Below are 17,966 nucleotides of genomic sequence, written 5' to 3' on the forward strand. Positions count from 1 at the left end.
GACCAGGGAGCCCCCCAGGGATAACCAGGAGTGCAAGTGTGTATGTGCCCGTTAGGAGGCGGCTCTCACATCACACGGCTCTGCTTCGAATCCCTGCTCCGCCACTTACTGGCTGCTGCGTCCCTATAGGCAAGTGAATTCACTGCTCTGTGCCTCAGTTTCTTTGTCTGTGAAATGGGATAACACTGCCTACGCTTCCCAAGGTTGTGGTGAGGATCCTGGTTAACAGGTGTGAAGTATTCAGCTTGGTGCCTGGAATCCCCCCGAGTGTGGCGTATGTAACAGCTATTGTCCAGCGGCGCCATGACCTTGAGCAAACTCCCTGGTCTCCCTGAACCTCGGTTTCTCATGTGCAGTGGCTCCAGGCGGGCCTCGCACTTTACTGGGCTCAAGCTTCCCGCAGCAGACACCTAACAGAGCCCTCTCGGTGGTGACCAGCAAGGGGCACCCTGTCTCCCACCGCCACTCACCTCTTGCCCCCTTCACTGTGGGGTGAGCCACGGGCCGGGGCGCCATGGTCCGGGGCTGGGAGGTAGAGGTCGCTGGGTGGGCGGCGAAGGTCCAGGACGGGGCAGCTGGCTCCAGGGAAGGAGTAAAGGGGGGCAGGGAGGGGCGCGCTGAGCTGCTGCGGGTGGTGCCGCGTGTAGTCCTGCGTGATGACCTCCTGTAGGCCAAGGGTCAGGGGACAAGAGCAGGGTCAGGCGCCAGCCATCTGCCAGAACCTTCCAGGCGGGGTGAGGGCTGGACTGAACTTTGGGGGCAGAACCCGGGGGCTTGGTCCTTGGCTCCCCAGGGGGCTTCGGGCCTGCCCACACGGCCTCAATGCCCCCAAGTGCATGGGGTGGAGGCACTGGCCCAAGTCTCAAAGTGGGCCCCCAGGTGGGTCGGGTTCCCCTGCCCAGCGTGTGTAAGATGTGGATCGCGGCTGGGCTCGTGCACCTGAGGCTCCGTCAGCTGGATGAGGGGGTAGATATAGCACCTGAGTTTGAGACTCTGGGACCCCTGGCATGGCTTGCCCTCACCGACCCCCAGATCCCTGGCTCACTTCACCAGGACTCAGTTTACCCACCAGACAGTGCGTGGACGCTCCCCCCCCTTCCTCGGGGCCAGGTCCCACCCCAGGTACAAAGGCAATGAGGAGGGGGCAGAGGAGGGGTAGTTACACTGATGTGCTGTGCCAGCGTGACCACCCGCTGGTGACCTTTGACCCCTGGCGTGGTCTGGAGCAGCGGGCTGGACGAGGGCTGGCTCTCGGGCAGCGGCCGCAGGTGTGGGAGGTGTGCAGCCTCGCCGCTGAGCTTCCCCGGGCCTGCGGGCAGAGCAGAGCAGGTCAGGGCGTGGCTGAGGGGGGCGAGGCGTGTGCCTGGCGGGGCTGCTGCCCTCAGAGCCCGGCTCTGCCCTCTGAGCCGTGGTGCGAGGCCGATTCCGCCACCTCTGAGTGCCTCAGTCTCCCCACCTGCGCGATGGGGTGACAACTGCCCCTGTCTCACACGCGGGGGGCGGGAGGGGGCTCGGAGGCAGGGCGGGACCCTACCTGGCTGCTTGTGCCGCAGGTCCCCTTCCAGGTGGCTCTTGTCGAGTTCCTCCAGGTGCTTGGGGAGCCCCTTGTCATGGGTCAGGCTGGGTGAGCTCACGGGGCTGACGGGCTCCACCCCATCAGGGCTGTAGCCGCCGCCGTGGTAACCTGAAGCCAGGTGAGGCCACGAGTCAGGCAAGCGCCAGGGCCAGGCTGCCCCTCCCAGCCTCCCCTCCCACACTGGCGGGGTCTCCCAGGCCGGGGGTGGGAGCTGGGGCCGAGGGAGAGAGAGGGAGAGAGCCAGCGTGGGGTCTGCTGGCCGGCCAGGGGTGGGGGCAGAGTGAGAAAAGAGGGACGGGGGCTGCAGGGAGAGAGGGCTGTAGAGAGAGCTGGACACGGAAGCAGCGCAGAGAACAGGACGCACAGGCAGGAGGGCGGAGGGGCACGGGGAGAGATCCAAGCAGAGGGAGAGCTGGACAGCAGCACAGGTGGGAAAAGGGACGGAGACGGAACCCGGTGGTGCTGGCGGGCCAGGGGCGGGCAGAGTGACAGGGGGGAGGATGAGGCTCTGCGAAGGGAGTGTAGGGGCAGCGGACGGGCAGTGAGGGAGTGAGGTCGGTGAGGGCTGGGGCGGGAGCGACACTCAGGTCCCAGTGTCCCCGCCGGGCCACAGCCCCGCTCCAGCATGGAGGACGCCCCTCGTCCCCGGGGCTGCTGGCTGGTGGATTGGCAAGGGGAGCGTGGGGCAGAGTACCCCCAAGACGCCCTCACAACCTGGGCAGGACGCAGGGGGCAGGTTCCCAGCTCCTCCTGGAGAGTGGCGGCGCTCCCCCCCACCCCGTCTTCTCTGCACCGAATGCCGGGGGGCGGGAGGCATCGGCCTGCGCCCCTCTGCAGCCCCGCTCCCCAGACAAAGGCGCAAAGGGGGAGATGGGAGGCGCGGCTAAAGTCAAAATCACAGATCCATTCATTAAAGGAAAAAAAGCGAAAATCCAAAACAACACAAAAAAATCATGATAAAACGATGTGCAAAGGATGAGGCTGCCCCCCGCTCAGAGCGGGTGTGCGCGGCTGGAGGAACCATCAGAGCGTGCAATCGACGAAGACGACTTTCAAAACAAAAAACCAAAACCAACGAAAAATGGGGGAAAAATAAAAAGCAGAGATCTGAAAATATCTTTAGGCCACAAGACGGAGCGGGTGGGCGGTGGGGCCAGGAGTCTTACCATCGCGAGGGGAGTCGTTGGCCAGCGAACCTCCTTCTCGCGGCCCTTTATCGTGAGCAATTTGACGCATGATTATCGCGTCTATGAAGGTGGCCGCTGTCAGGGTGGTCTTACCCAGAGAACGGAGTTCCAATTCCTGGATGGAAAAGGGTTTACTTTGAGTCTTTTCCCGGTGCAGGTCCGAGGCCGAGGCAGGCGGCGCTGGCTGGTCCGGGCTGGCGTGGTGGGGCGTGATGCCCTTCGCCGGGGCGCGGGCGATGGCTGCGTGGCCGGAGCCAGGCGGCGCCAGGGGCCGGGGCTCGGAGCCCTTGCCGGGGGAGGACGCGGGCTCCAGCCCCGCGCGGGCTGGGGGCTTGGCGAGGAAGGTGTGGCCGGCGTCTGCTCGGGGCCGCTCGGGCCGGGTGACCCGCGGGGCCTCCTTAGGCAGCAAGACAGGCTCCAGGAGGGTGGGGTAGACCCCGTCGAGGGTGCCACCCAGTGGGCAGTGGGTGGCGGGTGGGAATGTGGCGGCCGGGCGGACAGGCGAGGAGGTGGAGGTGGACCTGGGGGAGGAGAGAGGCAGGGTCAGCGGCTGCGCGAGCCACAGCCGGGGCCTGTGAGGCCGAGGCAGGGTCACTCCCTCACTTTGACACCCTGCAGAGTCTCCCCTGCCCGGAAGAGCTCCCGCTCTCCCTACTGCTCTCAGAATAAACGCTGCCTACTGTGACCTGCGAGCCCCCGTGCCATGTGGCCTCACCTACCCCATCCACCTGCCGTCCATCCAGCCCATCAGCTCGTCAGCCCAAAACTTTTTACTGAGCACCTACGACGTGTCAGGCGCCGTTCTAGACACTGGGGTACGGCAGTGCACAGAACAGACAAAAGCGCCGTACGTTCTAGGTGAGAAGACAGACTACGCACGTCTTAATGTGATAACGTGATAAATTAAACCCCTATCAGTGTGGCAACTGCTCGAAGGTGAACGAGTCTGGGTTACGTTCTGCTAAGAGAATGGCAAGGGAGCTCTTAGGCAGGGCTCACGGAGGACTCTGAGGGGCTGGCACATGCGCTGGGGAGGAAATGAGGGAGCCACAGGGCAAAGGCCCAGAGGGCGGGCTAGGGCGGGTGGTTAAAGGACAGGGCAGTGGGGCCACACAGGGCTCCCTGTCGTCCCCTCTGCCTGGAGCGCTCTTCCTTACCCCAGAGGCTTATGGGTCTAGCCCACAAGCCCTCAGAGGGCACTGCATGCGTCACCCATTACCGTGTCCCCCGTACCCAGCACAGGGCAGGAGACCCACCGCAGGCCTACCAGGAAGAAGGAGTGCACAGATGCACTCTCTCTGACCTTCACAGGGTCAGTGTAACTATCCCTGCTCTGCAGATGAGGAAACAGGCTTGGACGTGAGCTGGCCCGACACCATCTCTTGTGGCCTGCCAAGCCTAGCGTTTTCCATGAGGAAGCCTTGTGCTAACCCTCTCTCCCAGGGGTCTTAACTCAGCTGCCACTGGGAAAGGGCTTGATGTCCCTGCTACAGCCTCTCACTGGTGGTTGCTGGTGGGAGCTCACGCCTGGGTGCCCCACTCTGAGACTCAGGCGCTCCTTCCATGCGTACCCGCTGGGGACCTGACTCAGAAGGGACAAGCCTGTGTGCTTGGGAAATGATGTCATTTTTCATAATGGGAATGGTGGTGGGGAAGGTATGATTTAGACTAGCCAAATGGAAGCACACTTGCATGAACGGACACTTCATTTTGGAAGAAGCAGCCGCCTCTGAACTGTCGCTGGTGGGCAGGGGTATCGGGGAGGCTCCCTCCCCCATCAGGCAGCTCTGCCCACAGACCTTGGGCAGGGGGTGGGAGGTGGGTCTTGGGCCTGTTGTGATAGGAAGTGGACTCCGGGGGTGGCGGGGGGGACACATATGGGACCTCTGCAGCTTCTCCCATCTTCACGGAACCTCTGGACTTTGTCCAGCCAAGAGAGACACTGTCTCCTCCCTGTAGGGCCCTGAATCCTGGGAGGAACGGGAAAGGCTCTCCTCACAGGCCTTACTCTGCCTCTCCCTCTCCGCTCCACAGACTCCATTCCTGAACTCGACAACCTACCCAACTACTCCCCCATCCACCCACCCAACTCGTCATCCATCTACCCCATGAACCACCTACTCATCCATCTACCCACCCAACCCCCCCAGCCATCTACCCAACTCATCACCTGTCCACCTACCCATCTATCCACCCACCTCCCCACCTACCTACCTACCCCCACCCAACCACCCATCCACCCACCTACTCAACCCATCACCTATCTACTCACCCATCTACCCATCCATCCACCTACCTGCTCACCCATCTAACCCAACCTCCATCCAATCACCCACCATCTGTTCACCCACCTCCATCCATCCACCTATTCACCTGGCTCTCTAACACAACCGTCCATCCATCCACCCACCCACCTGCTGTTATCATCCATCTACCCCCCCACCTGCCCGTTCATCTAGCTCCGCCACCCATCTATCCACCACTGACCCACCTATGCATCTACCTACTCACCTGTCATCCACCCACTTACCCACCCAAAGTCTATTATCCACCCATCCATCCATTCATCTATCCACCCACCCATCCAACTAACCCAATCACCCATCTCTTTACCTTCTCACCCACCTAGCCACCCACCCACCTACCTGCCCAGCCATCGCTCACTCTCCCGTATACCTCCCAACCCATCGGTACACTTGCGCATCCCCCCAACCTGTATCCAGTGACCGCCCCCCCCCCCCCGCCTGTCCCCTCCCCTGTGCCAACCTGGCCCACCTCAGGACCGTGGGCGTGCTGGGCTCCACGGAGGTGATAATGCTCTTCATGCCCGTGTTGTGCAGCACGCTGGGCCTCTGCTGGATGGCGTCCTGGGTCCGGGGTGAGATGGGCGAGTGCTGGTGGGAGTGGGAGGCGGGGCGGCTGCCGCTGCTCCCACCCCCACCGCCGCTGCCGCCGCCGCCGCCGCCGCCGCCACTCTGCTCCGTACCTGGTGGAAACAAGCCGTGGGATCAGAGGGGCGGGCCACGCGCAGCCACAGGGACCGCTGGGGCGCGTGCTGGCGGCTCCGCCGTCCTACCGGGCCTCCAGATGGGCGCGTGCTCCACCGTGGTGGTAGACGCGAGGATGGACTTCTCCCGTTCCCGCTCCCTCTCGGACGAGGACGTGGCCGTGGGTTTTGTCAAGTGGGTGGGGCCTCCTGGAAACCCAAAGGCCTGCGGCTCAGCCCCGGACACAGGAAGGGCCCTGGATTTGTCTTCCAGGGTGGAACAGAGAGGGCAAGGCATCTGCCCGAGGACACCCAGAACGGGGGTGGGGGCCTCACCTGGGGAGAGCGGGGAGCTGCTGAGCCGGCTGCTGAAGTGCTGTGGTGCCGTGGGGAGGTAGGCTAGGCGGTCCATGGCGGTGGCTGGAGTGCCTGGTGTCGGGGGCACCAGCACAGGCAGGTGTGGCACTTGGGACAGGTCGATGATGCCTGTGAGAGAGGAGGTGGGGCCGGGCTGCAGCGGTCGGGGGAGGAGAGGGGCCAGGCTGCCTCCTGGCTGGACCACCCCAGCCGGTGGAGCGCCGCGTGTCCTCTGAGAAGCAGCACGGCCGGATGCTCCCTCCTTGGTCCCCGCACCGGGCCCGCAGGACCCTTCTCTGAATGCCGGGTGCTCCCAGCACCCCGTCCCTTCGCTCCCAAACCCTGAAGTGGATGTGGCTTGCAGTTGGCGCCCCTGCATACCTCGCTATGCCCGTTTTGCTCTTTTGCTGTGCTCTTGGTGTGCCCTTTTTGCCTTTGACCCTATGCAGTCCTTTCCTGGTACTCAATCCCCACTGTATGAAATACCCAGCGTGACCGATTTTACCAACTGGACCGTAACTAGTACTTGGTTGTTCCGGAAGCACATTCCAGAAGTGTTTCCACAAGGCGACTGTAATACGCGTATGCAAAGCAACCACGGGCTGGTTTCGACTCAAGGGAACCTGAAGTTCAAACAGCCTCACATTTCCATCTTTTTTTTTCAACTCCAGGGACCACACATACCAAGAGGACACAAGCACGTGCAGAGCCCGTGTGTGTGCGTCCAGGACCCACAGCACACACAACCTTGCACCACCTGCCGGGTCTGTGTGTGCTCTCAGCGCAGTGATACAACCCGAGCCTCTAAGGCAACTGCTCTAGCCGCCTTGGCAAGGACAGACGTGCACGCGTGGGCACACACGTGTCCTGTGCTCTCAGGACCCTGGGCAGACCAGGGATAAGGCCAATTCTGGGTGGTGGGTTCTGCCCACCCACGTGACTGGCAGCGCTCTGCCCCACCCACCTCGCGGGCCGGCGGCGTAGTTGAGCGCCAACGAGGACTCGCGGGGCGACAGGCCCCTCAGCATGTCAGCTCGCTGGGCCATGGCGGTGGCCGCGTTGTGGTGCATCTGCTGCGAGGTGATGTAGTCGTTGATGATTGTCTGGCGGTTCTCCAGTGCCGCCGTGTCGGGGTAGCCGCGGATGAGGTAAGGCGGGTACAGGTGTGGGTAGGTGGGGTTGGGGGCCAGGTGCCGGGGCAGGTAATAGGCAGCGGCTGCCGGGAGAAGGGGAGCAAGGTCAGGCCGGCCCACACCTCGGCTGGGAATGCCACCCCACCCCGCCGGTCTCAATGCCCTCCCAGCTTCTCCCAAACACCCCCCAGAAAACAGAACTGAGAGCCTGGAAGGAGAAAAACCCTCGCTGCCCCAACACACATGTGGGTGTCTCTGATTGATAATGTTCTTTGGATGGAAATCCCCCCAAACACAGGGCATCCAAAATGGGGATCACTAAAATACCTAAGGGCTGCATCCTTCTAAACGGATTTTCAGATCACGTCCGTCTGGGGAACGCTCACCCTTGAGCCCTCTTTTGATACATTTGCAATTTTAAAGGCACTGATAAGTTCCGCAGGAAAAGAAAACCACTGAAAAACGTTTAACCCAGCATGTCTCTCAGACCCCTAAGAGAAATTCTGTTTCTCACCTAAACTGTTGACACGATTACACTGTTGGGTCTCCCCCCCACCATGCCTCAGTTTCCCCACCTAGTGGCAGCTAGTTGATGCCGGAGGAGCCCTCGGGCTGACACTGATGCCGCAGGGTTCTGTGGGTCCGGGACAATCACCTGCATCCAGAGGGATCCCACGGGGTATGGAGGTGGGGTCAAAGGCCAGCGGGATGTGGCCGCGGTACAGGTCCACGCCACTCACACCCCGGAGCAGGTGCTCGTAGGGCGACATGGGGTGGGGGTGGTGCTCAGGCACAGTGCCGTGCGGGGACTTGGCAATCTCACGGGGCGTGGACGTCAGCTTCCGATCCTGGGACGCCTTGCTGGACGAGAGGCTGCCTGTGGGGACGGGCCAAGTGGGGATGGCATCAGACCTCTGTGCCATACGTGTCCCAGCCTCCAACACGGGGGCTGCCAAGGCTAGTGCTTTGGGGAAGTCATTTGAGGGTAGGGTCTCTGGGATCCCCAGGGATCAGGCCTCGTCATCCATCCATTTGTGTCTAGTTCATTTTTCCTTTTATTTATTCATTCACTCACTTGCTTCTGTTTTTTAGCTCTTTTAAAAAGTTCATTCTTTCTTTCCTTCGTTCCCTTTCTTGTGCATTCCTTCAATCAACCAAAAATGTTTATTAAGTGTCTACGACACACCGAGTACTTTCTAAGCGCTAGGGCTCCCCCGCTGAACAAAACAGAAAAATCCCGGCCCCCGTGGGGCTGACATTCAATGCAGAAGACAGATGATCAACTAGTCATCGAAAAAGAATCTCAGAGTAATAAATGCTCTGAAGAAAATTTTTAAATGTGACAGAATGTGACCAGAATACTGAAGGGGGGAGGGTGGTCATAAGAGGCCTCCCTGAGGATGTGACATTTGAACAGAGTCCTGAAGGGCGCAAAAGAAACCAGTTAGGTAAAGATCTGAAAGGCGGGTGGGGGGCGGGGGGCGGGGGCGGATTTCAGGCACAGGGGACAGCACGTGCAAAGGTCTTCGGCAAAGAATGAGCTGAGTGTGGTCAAGGAAGAGACATAAAGCAGCAGATAAAGGAATTTGGAAGTAAGATGGAAAGGTGGGTGGGGCGGGATCCTGCAGGCTCCCAAGGCCATGGCGGAAAAGGGTGACTTTTTCCTAAGTGCAGTGAGAAGTCACTAGAAAGATTTAAGCAGAACAGTGGCGTAATCTGATGTAAATATTTCAAAAAAGTATTCAGGCTGCCGTTTGGGGAGCAGATTATTAGCAGGACAAGAGAGAAGTCAGGGAAGCCAGGTGATCTGGAGGTGGCCGAGAGATGGAGAGAAGCCTGAGGATGGTTTGGAGGTAGAACCCACTGGTCTGGCAGGTGGAATGGATGTGGTGGCCCCGAGGATGCTCCTGAGCTAAGGAGTGGATGGTAAGGCAGTTTCAGAGACCGGAGCCCACCGAGGCCCCGCCCCAGCCCGTGGCCCCGCCCCAGCCCGTGGCCCCGCCCCACCTCGCGCCCCGCCCCACGCACCCTCCTGCAGGCGCGGGGTTGGCTCCCGTGTGGTCACCGGTGATCCGCGGGGCAGGTGGCTGGCAAAGGGCGCCGCGTGGTCCTCGTAGGTCAGGGGGCTCTGCCGTGGCTTGCCCAGCTCAGGCACGATGACCGGGGCCCCCCGGGTGATGGAGCCCCCCGAGCTGCTGACAGCGCCCGGCCGGCTCTTCAGACTCTCCTCGTAGCAGGCGCGCTCCAGCGCCCGGGTGTCGGCCATCACGTCCAACGGGTGCACCGCCGGGAACGTCCGGCCGGGGCTGCCGATGATGGAGCGCACGTCGTGCTTTTTGGAGCCGGTGGAGGACGTGCTGGTGTCATACTTGAGCGGGGTGCCCTGAGGGGCAAGGGGGGGCTAAGCATCAGCTACCCAACCGCTCTGAGCCTCAGTTTCTCAGCTATGAAATGGGAGCGACATCTCATGCCTCCAGGGGTGGGGGAGGAAGGGCTTTGCTAAGCCTAAGATGAGCGCACACCTGTCCCTGCCCTGCCCACCCCTGTCCTGGACCCTGGCCACCGGAGCCACCTGGGGGGCTGCAGAAGGGGGCACAAAGTTCAGAGGTCAGCCCTTCCTGGAGCAAGTGGGGGAACCTCTGTTGGCCCTTGGGGTTTGCTGGCAAGAGACTTAACACCCCCATGAGGGCAAATACCTTCTTCCTGTCAGTCTGGGACCCTCGGCGGCCCACCCAATGCCAAGCCAGAAAAGCCAGCCGCAAAATCCAGTTCCACCTCCCTGAGGCTCAAGTCTCAGAGGTCAGGGCACAGGTTCATGTTTGCTCTACGGCCAGAAAGGGCAGCTGAAGAAACAGGGGTCACGGACGAGCTGCAGCCCGGCCGCCTGGGAGACGACCCCACCCTGTCTGCGCAGGCCGGGGAAACCCAGGATACGGTGGGCTCTGTGTCTTTGCCAAGTAAGAGAACTCTGCTTTTATTCAGGAGTGATTTTTTTGTTTGTTTTTTGCCGTACGCGGGCCTCTCACTGTTGTGGCCTCTCCCGTTGCGGAGCACAGGCTCCGGACGCGCATGCTCAGCGGCCGTGGCTCACGGGCCCTGCCGCTCCGCGGCATGTGGGATCCTCCCGGACCGGGGCACGAACCCGTGTCCCCTGCATTAGCAGGCGGACTCTCAACCACTGCGCCACCAGGGAAGCCCTTCGGGAGTGTTTTAATTACTTTCTTAAGAAGGGGAAGTGCCCTTATTTTAAAAAGAATATTCCAGAATCAGACTGGCCTCCCTTTTGGATCCATGGTGGACTCCTGCCAATGGCTTCACAACTGCCCAGAGGCTGAGAGCCAAACTCGTCCCCTGGCCTTCGACAATCTTCCCACCGCTCCCGCCTTCTCCCGGGGCACCTCTGTGCCGTTAGCCAACTGTAGGCCTCCTGGACACCCTCCCCAGTCCCTGCCACCTCACAGCCACGCAGCCCCCGTTGGATCCCACGCTCCTTCCTCATTCACATCAGCCACCTCTGACCAAGGGAAGAGACACTGGTTCTTAGGTGGTTTCCACCGACCAGCTCCTCACACAATCAGAGCTCATCTTCCCCTACCAGGCTGGGGCCTCTGGGGGGCCAGAGCCACGGGGGTGGGGGTAGGGTGAGGTGCAACATGCTGGTGGGAGAAGTGGATGCCGAGAAGCAAAGACGTTGCAGATTTAGGGACATTGGGATTTGAGATGCACAACTGCCGTTTACTTGCTGTGTGACCCTGGACAAGCTGTTTAACCTCTCTGAACCTGTTTGCTCACCACTAAAATGAGGACAGTAAGAGAACTACCTCAGAGTGCTGCTGTGAGGGTTAGATAAGTCACGATGTCTTATGGTCATGGATCGGGGGTTCGATCCATGACCGGTGTTCATTATTACATCTAGCTCTGGGGTCTGGCAAGCTTCTTGACCTCTCTGGGCCTCAGTTTCTCCACCTGGAGAATGGGGATGATAGCCATGACTCTCCTGGGCTGTAAATACAAGTGAACGAGGTCGTGGATATAGTCTAAAGGCCTTGGCATGGAATCTGGAACGGACGTGATGACGGTCAGTGATGAGCAGCTGTGTGATCCTGGGCATGGCACTCCACGAGTCTGGGCCTCAGTTTCCCCATTTGTAGGGGCCAGAGCGGTGCCCATCAGCACCCGCCGCCCCGATCTTGGCCCAGCCGCCCAGCCCCGCGCCCGTACCTGCGTGATGGAGCCCTCCTTGAGCGGCCGCGGGGCCAGGGGCAGGTCAGGCGTGCGCCGCAGCTCCTCCCGTGGAATCTCATGGATGGAGCGGCCGGCCTCCTTCACCGTCGCCACCAGGCCCTCGTGGGCCGGCTTCAGCTTCAGGGGGCCCAGGGCCTCCAAGGGCCGGGCCTTGTAGGCCTCGGCCAGGTCCCGCGGGGGCGGGGGGGGCGGGGGCGGCGTGCCCTCACGCTTCAGGAGCTTGGCCTCCCGACGCTGGTAGTCTTCCTGGGCCTCCACGTAGGATCGTGGGATCCCTGCCGGGGAGGACGGGGCGTTGACCCTTGCACCTGCACCCCACCTCACCCATCCTAACCTGGGGCCTCCATGCTGGCAGATTCTGGAGCCAGACTACCTGGGTTCAGGCCCTCACTTGCTGTGTGACCTTGAGCACATGACTTGCCCTCTCTGAGCCTCAATGTCTTCACATATAGAATGGGAGTAGTAACTGAAACCCCTCACCAAGTCATGAACATTCAGTGAGATAACATAGATAAGATGCATAGAATGGGGCTCTCAGTAGCTGGTTTGCCACTGACCAGCCAGGAGAACCCGGGCAGGGTACCTGACCTCTTTGATCCTCCCACCAACTGTATGTTCCTCTTGGAGTCTGTTCCATAAGATAAGATACAGAGAGCACTTGGGGTGGCACCAAGCGCAGAGCACAGCAGATGCTGAATAAATGACGTCTACAGAGTTGAGGGTGATGGGTAGTATCTTGCTTCTCTTTTTGTTTTCAAATACATAAGGAATGCCTCGCTCTGCCTTTCAACCTGCACACATACCTGTCGTGTACACGTGTGTTACATGCCTTTCCACATACCTGGGCACCCACTCTGGTATGCCTTCCCTCCCCCGCCCACCCTGACTGTAAGCCCAAGGGCTTGTTGTAGCTGCCGTGAGGGCGTGGTGGCCGGGCCTGTGGGGACACCTGGGGAGCAGAGGGCAGGGTACCTTGCGTGATGGAGCCTCGGACGTGGTGCTGTTCTTTGAGATGGTGGGGGCTGTGTCGCTCAGGCGGGATGGCGCGGCCCATGAGACCTGGGAGGGGGAGAGCAAGAGCATCATCTCGTGGCTCCCCGAGCCGGCCTTGGCAGTGACGAGCCGGGGTCTCCAGCGCCCCCTCCCAGCAGCGGGCCCCTCCAGCCACTTAGTGTCAGTCCCCACGATGATAGTGGTGGCGGCATAGGACCACTTCTCGGGCCCTGTGCTACCTCCAAGTGGAGCTTCAGAAAAACCCTGCCTCAGTTTTCCTATCTGTAAAGTAGGGCCAACCATCCCATCTCCTCCCTCCAGGGGGAGCTGAGAAAGAGAAATTCTCTCCCTTTCCTGCCATCACCCAGCAAGTAGGGAAGCCCCTGGGGCAGGTCCTAGGCCCTCCCCTGGCCCTTCTGTGCCCCCTGGAGTAGGGAGCTGGGCAGGGCACACACCTTCGATGCTGGCTGAGGAGATGGCCCTGCTGACACGGCCCTCCATCATGTCATAGGTGCGCTTGGGGGCGGCCGTCTCGTGGGGAGGTCCTGAGCTGCTCCTGCCGTCCTCCTTGGAGCACTGGGACACGGACATGCCACCTGGAAACCAGACCGATCTCACGATGAGGGGCAGCCCCAGAGCACCTGTGTGCACTGGGCCCAGTACCAGCAAACCGGCCGGGCCCAGTGGGCAGGAGGCAATAGCCCGCGGTTCTGCTGGCAGGGAGGCGTGTGCCTTTGACCACGCGCGGGTATGTGACTGCACAAACACGGCCACTCGTGGGAGCCGACGTGTGACGTGAACATGTGTAACCACGTGCACGGGAGCAAAGATGCACCAGCCGAGTGTGAACGTGCAGGGTTACCACAACCATCTGTGTGTGTCACCGTGGGTCTCAGTGTGTGTGTGTGCACACCTGGCCACTGAGAACAAAGTGAGGCCACATGGAATAAACTGTGTGCATTGGTGTCCACGTGGGGAGAGTGTGTGTCTGCCGGGGGGGAGGGAGGGGACGAGGAGTGCCCACAGCAGAGGCGGCCTCTCCAAGCCAGGCTGAGCCCAAAGGGCGAGCTCCTCAGGCTGGCATGCGGGCCCCCGACAGGCCGAGGGGCTGAGCAGCCAGGAGGCAAGCCCGGAGGAGGCCAAGCCTCGGTCTCGCCCATCAGGCTGGGGGCTCCTCGAGTGGGCCTCTCCTTCCAAGGATGGCTGCGTCCCGGGGTATCAGAAGCAAGTTCCCGAGAGCCCCGTGCCTGCCCCTTGGGATAAAGGGCACGCTCGCTCTCCCAGGATTTCCCATCGTGACCCCACGGGATCCTCAGGGCATGAGCTACTCCAGGGGCTGCAAGCTGGCGGCCAGCGGATAGACCGCGGTGCTGCTCCAAATTCTGCTCAAAATGAATTGCTGACGTTTAAACACTGCGAGATTTCAGATGAAAACAGAGATCAGAAGTCTGGCCAGCGAGCTCACATGCGTTACAGGGCGACAGTCAGCTATCGGAGGACAGAGGCGGGGCCCCTGTAGACACAGCCATCACTCTCCGGGTCCTCCCCGGCCCCTACTGCCTTCCATCCGGCCTGTGGCCCTCGCTGTTCCCAGGAAGCACGTGAGAAATTTAAAGCCTTGATTTACACCCATTCTGCAGATGACAAACTTAAGGCCTGTAGGGGCTCAAGAACTGATCTGGAGGCCGGAGCTGAGATGCCACCCAGGGCTCTGCTCACAACACCTCGACTGCCAGCCTCTCCGTCTGCCCTTCCAGGGCCCCTGACCATCCCCCAGGGCCCTCAGTCGGATACCGAGGTTGGCACAGAAGACGCAGCTGACCCCCTGTCCCCAAGGCTGTCTCCACCACTTGGCAGCAGAGAGAGGCAAGTGCCTAAGCCCCACGGTACCACCTCTGCTTCCCAGGACCTGGGGGGCGGGAGGGCAGTCAGGCCAGGCGGAGGCGGAGGGAGAGGAAAACGCGCCCACCGCCGCCAGAGGAGAAGCAGTTTGCAGCCCTACAGCTGCCAGCTGCTGAGAGGGGTGCCCATTAGCAGCTTTTATCTCTGCGCCCCTGGGTGCCCGAGGCTGCCAGGAAATTCCCAGCCCAGCCCTTTACTTCCTTAACTCCTTCCAGGCAGGGCTCCCGGGTTGGGGAACAGAGAGGGTGAGAGGAGTGAGGGGCACTGAAGTGGGGGCCCAGGGCTCAAGGGGGTGGCGCGTCACTCTGGTCATCGCCCCTTCCTGCCACCCACGTGGTGTCAATTAGAGAGCACGGCGTTTGCCAGGAGCGCTGGGCCAGAGGCCTGGGGGAGTGAGCCTGGGCTTCTTCTGCCTGGGCCTGTTCCCCTACTACACGTCTAGCAAGGCTGGCCACAAGTTTGCTTCCTAAATTGTAAAGAACCAGGCAGAGGTGGAGACAGCTAAAGCCAATCCTTACCTGCTGCTGGCTTACATACCTGCAGGGATGGGGAGGTCACCTCCTTCCTGTTGTCACCCCAGCCTTGCCTCCCTGTGAACCCACCTCAATGGGCCAAACACGCCCGCCCCTGCTCCCCAAGTCCCAGGCCTCCTTTTCTCTTGAGGGGCCAGGAGGGTGGACACACAGAAGGACTACTGGACATCACTGCACCTCAGCTCCCACATCCGTAAAATGGGAAGACACTCTTTCACCCTGGCTCTCAACCACACGAAGCTGACAGGAGGGTAACACACTCCCCTAGATTCGTTTTCTGAAAACATCTGGCTACGCTTTAACCCCAACCATGTTTTCTGGACCCTTCTCTCCTGACCAACTCCAGAAACACCAAAGTCTGGGGTTTGGTGGGCAAGCCACACTGGATGCGGGCAGGTTTCCAAGACTCAAGATTAACAAGGTGACATCCCATTTGCATCCTGGGCGGGCGTCCTGAGAGCTCTGTGAGGGGGCTTCATCCGCTGGGCCCCCAGCATATGGGTGGCCCCCAGTAAATACCAAGTGACCACATGACCAACCACCTCCAGGTCACCACTGGTCCTCTCACCTAGAGGGTCCTTCCTGGGCATCAAAGATGCCCGAGGGGGTTTCCCTGGTGGCGCAGTGGTTGGGAGTCCGCCTGCCGATGCAGGGGACACGGGTTCGTGCCCCGGTCCGGGAAGATCCCACATGCCGCGGAGCGGCTGGGCCCGTGAGCCATGGCCACTGAGCCTGCGTGTCCGGAGCCTGTGCTCCGCAACGGGAGAGGCCACGGCAGTGAGAGGCCCGCGTACCACCAAAAAAAAAAAAAAAAAAAAAAAAAGATGCCCAAGGATGGGAGGGCCGGGCCAGCCCCTGCCCCCCCACCAGCTCCTGACAGCCGTTGACGTACGACGAGACTCACCCTCGTAGGACAGCACGTGGCCCTTCTTGCCCTCGTAGATGACGTGGCCCTTGGGCAGGCCGTCCTCCCGGCTGCGGTCCAGGCGGCTTGGGCTGTCCTCACCGATGATCCTGGTGATGGTGCCCTTGTACAGGACGTCGGCTGGAGTGCCCTGGGGGTGCGGAGAGGGTGAGTGCCCGCGGGCTCCGGCCGGGGACCCCCACGCTCGCCAGACACGACCCAGCACGCGTACGTGTGCACCTTCCAAATTCACACACAGGTACATGTGTGTCCGCCAGTGCACACGTGTTCATGCACGTACTGCTTCAAAAGGGCAGAGCCCGCCGGAACACAATCACGCAGAACAAAGCATCAGTAACATTAATAATAAGTGCTGCTCACTTTCTCTACATCGACTCATTTAACCCTGGAAATCACCCTAAGTCAGGTACTATCGTGCCTAGTTCAGATGGGGAAACTGAGGCGCCAAGAGGCAAGGTGACCTCGCCCAGGGTCCCCTGGCTAACGAGGGGCAGACCCGGGACTGGAACCCAGGCAGTCTGGCCCTGGAGTCTGTGTTGCAACCTGTACTATATGGATTTTCCTTTCTCAGAGCCTGGACGCTGGGATGTCAGCCACGTGCCTGTGACCACATGTCATTCCCAAAACCAGAATGGGGACTCAAATCCGGGCAGGACACCAGATATCTTAGCTCTAACCCAGGGTTTCTCAACCTCGGCACTGTGACCTGAGGGCCAGATGATTCTTTAAGGTGGGGGCCAACTGGGCACCGTAGGACATTCAGCAGCCCTTCCCCGGGGCTCTACCCACTAGATGCCGGTAGTGCATGTGACCCCCAATCTGCTCCCCCCTAGATGTGACAATCACAAATGTTCCTAGACATTGCCCAGCGTCCCCTGGGAGGCAAAATGATCCCTGATCAAGAAACCAGTGCCTTAGAGGGAGTGAGCTCCCTGTTGGGGGTTGTATTCAGGCAGAGAGAAGACAGCCACGTGGGGTAGTGTCCCGCCTTGGGCGACTTTCACGAACACGAGTGGGGGGTCAGAATATGGATCTGGAGTCAGACTGCTGGAGGGCAAACAGCAGCTTTACCAACAAGTTGCTGTGTGACCTCTGTCAAGTCACTCTGCCTCTCTGAGCCTCAGCCTGTACATCTACAAAACGGAGACAATCTCTGTATACGGTTCTCAAAGGCACCCGTCACAGACAAGCTGTCCCCAATCAAACGTCTCTCTTCTCTTTCTACGATTCCAAGGGCTGACTGAGACATGCAGCTCCAACTGCGTGCCAAGCCCTAGGCTGGTGCGCTCTGAGTCTCCCCCCGGGAGCTTCTCTGCCAAGAAACACCCTTCTGTGGGGTAAGGGCAGCGACTGGCACCCCGGGCTTTCATCCCAGATCCTGGTCTGCGAGCAAGGGAGACGCAAGACGCCCTGAATCCGGACGGGTCTCCCGACGTCTCAAAGCAGATGCCCTAGATGGGACCCCTTGGCCACACTTCAGAAGGCTTGTGCACAAACAGTGCAGAATAAACGGGCTTTAGTCTGGGTGATAGATAATCCAGGGGCGGGAAGCCACCTCTCTCATCAGGAGAGCACACGGCCGGGGAGCCGGCAACATCCCAGCAGGAAAGGCTCCTCCAGGGGCAGCGGATAGAAGCCCACCCACTGTAAGTCTGTGTGTGTGTGAGTTTGTGTATGTGTGTGTATCCGTGTGCTCCTGAGTTTGTGTGTGTGTGTGAGCCTGTGTGTGTCCCATGACCGGATTTCATCACCTGGGAGTGAGGCTGTGGGGAAGCCTGACCCGCACACATCTGGCAGCTGCCAGAAACAATCGCAAGGCTGTGAGTGACCCACACGGCTGGGGTCGCGGCCACCTGAAACTGGAGGCCGACGGATGCCCGGGAGCCTTTAACCCCTGACACCTCTGTGAGGATGACTCAGCAAGAGACACTTCTAGCAAAGGGAAGACTGAGTCAGGGAGCGTCGGTCCCCTGCCTGAGTCAGCATGTGGTGGGGCTGGGACCTGAGTGTCTGCGGCCCGGCTGTGGCCCCAGGTACCTGCGCAGCTGCCTTCTTAAGCTCATGATTTCAAGACCAACAGGTTTTAGAGGAACATGAAGCATCAGGGCCTCTCCTCTGTGGTGTGATCT

At 60.6% G+C, this 17,966-nt stretch overlaps 1 protein-coding gene across 27 annotated transcripts in view; it reads right to left on the reverse strand.

The window, feature by feature from the left end:
* NCOR2 (nuclear receptor corepressor 2) overlaps positions 1-17,966 on the reverse strand; it is a 221,264-nt gene that overhangs the window by 8,351 nt on the left and 194,947 nt on the right. For 16 of the 27 annotated variants that reach the window (XM_060310870.2, XM_060310858.2, XM_060310866.2 and 13 more), the window contains 14 exons: positions 15,817-15,967; positions 12,933-13,073; positions 12,457-12,543; positions 11,461-11,759; positions 9,268-9,622; positions 7,895-8,116; positions 7,071-7,322; positions 6,086-6,235; positions 5,840-5,959; positions 5,530-5,749; positions 2,743-3,284; positions 1,535-1,684; positions 1,164-1,309; positions 471-664 (listed from right to left, as the gene is read on the reverse strand). In XM_060310870.2, the coding sequence (XP_060166853.1) occupies positions 471-664; positions 1,164-1,309; positions 1,535-1,684; positions 2,743-3,284; positions 5,530-5,749; positions 5,840-5,959; positions 6,086-6,235; positions 7,071-7,322; positions 7,895-8,116; positions 9,268-9,622; positions 11,461-11,759; positions 12,457-12,543; positions 12,933-13,073; positions 15,817-15,967 (3,029 nt within the window). The remainder of the gene's footprint in view (positions 1-470; positions 665-1,163; positions 1,310-1,534; positions 1,685-2,742; positions 3,285-5,529; positions 5,750-5,839; positions 5,960-6,085; positions 6,236-7,070; positions 7,323-7,894; positions 8,117-9,267; positions 9,623-11,460; positions 11,760-12,456; positions 12,544-12,932; positions 13,074-15,816; positions 15,968-17,966) is intronic. The other 11 variants (XM_060310873.2, XM_060310876.2, XM_060310874.2 and 8 more) reach the window with 3 other exon arrangements.

Source organism: Globicephala melas, chromosome 13 (assembly GCF_963455315.2).
Source record: "Globicephala melas chromosome 13, mGloMel1.2, whole genome shotgun sequence".
Classification (NCBI taxonomy): Eukaryota; Metazoa; Chordata; class Mammalia; order Artiodactyla; family Delphinidae; genus Globicephala; species Globicephala melas.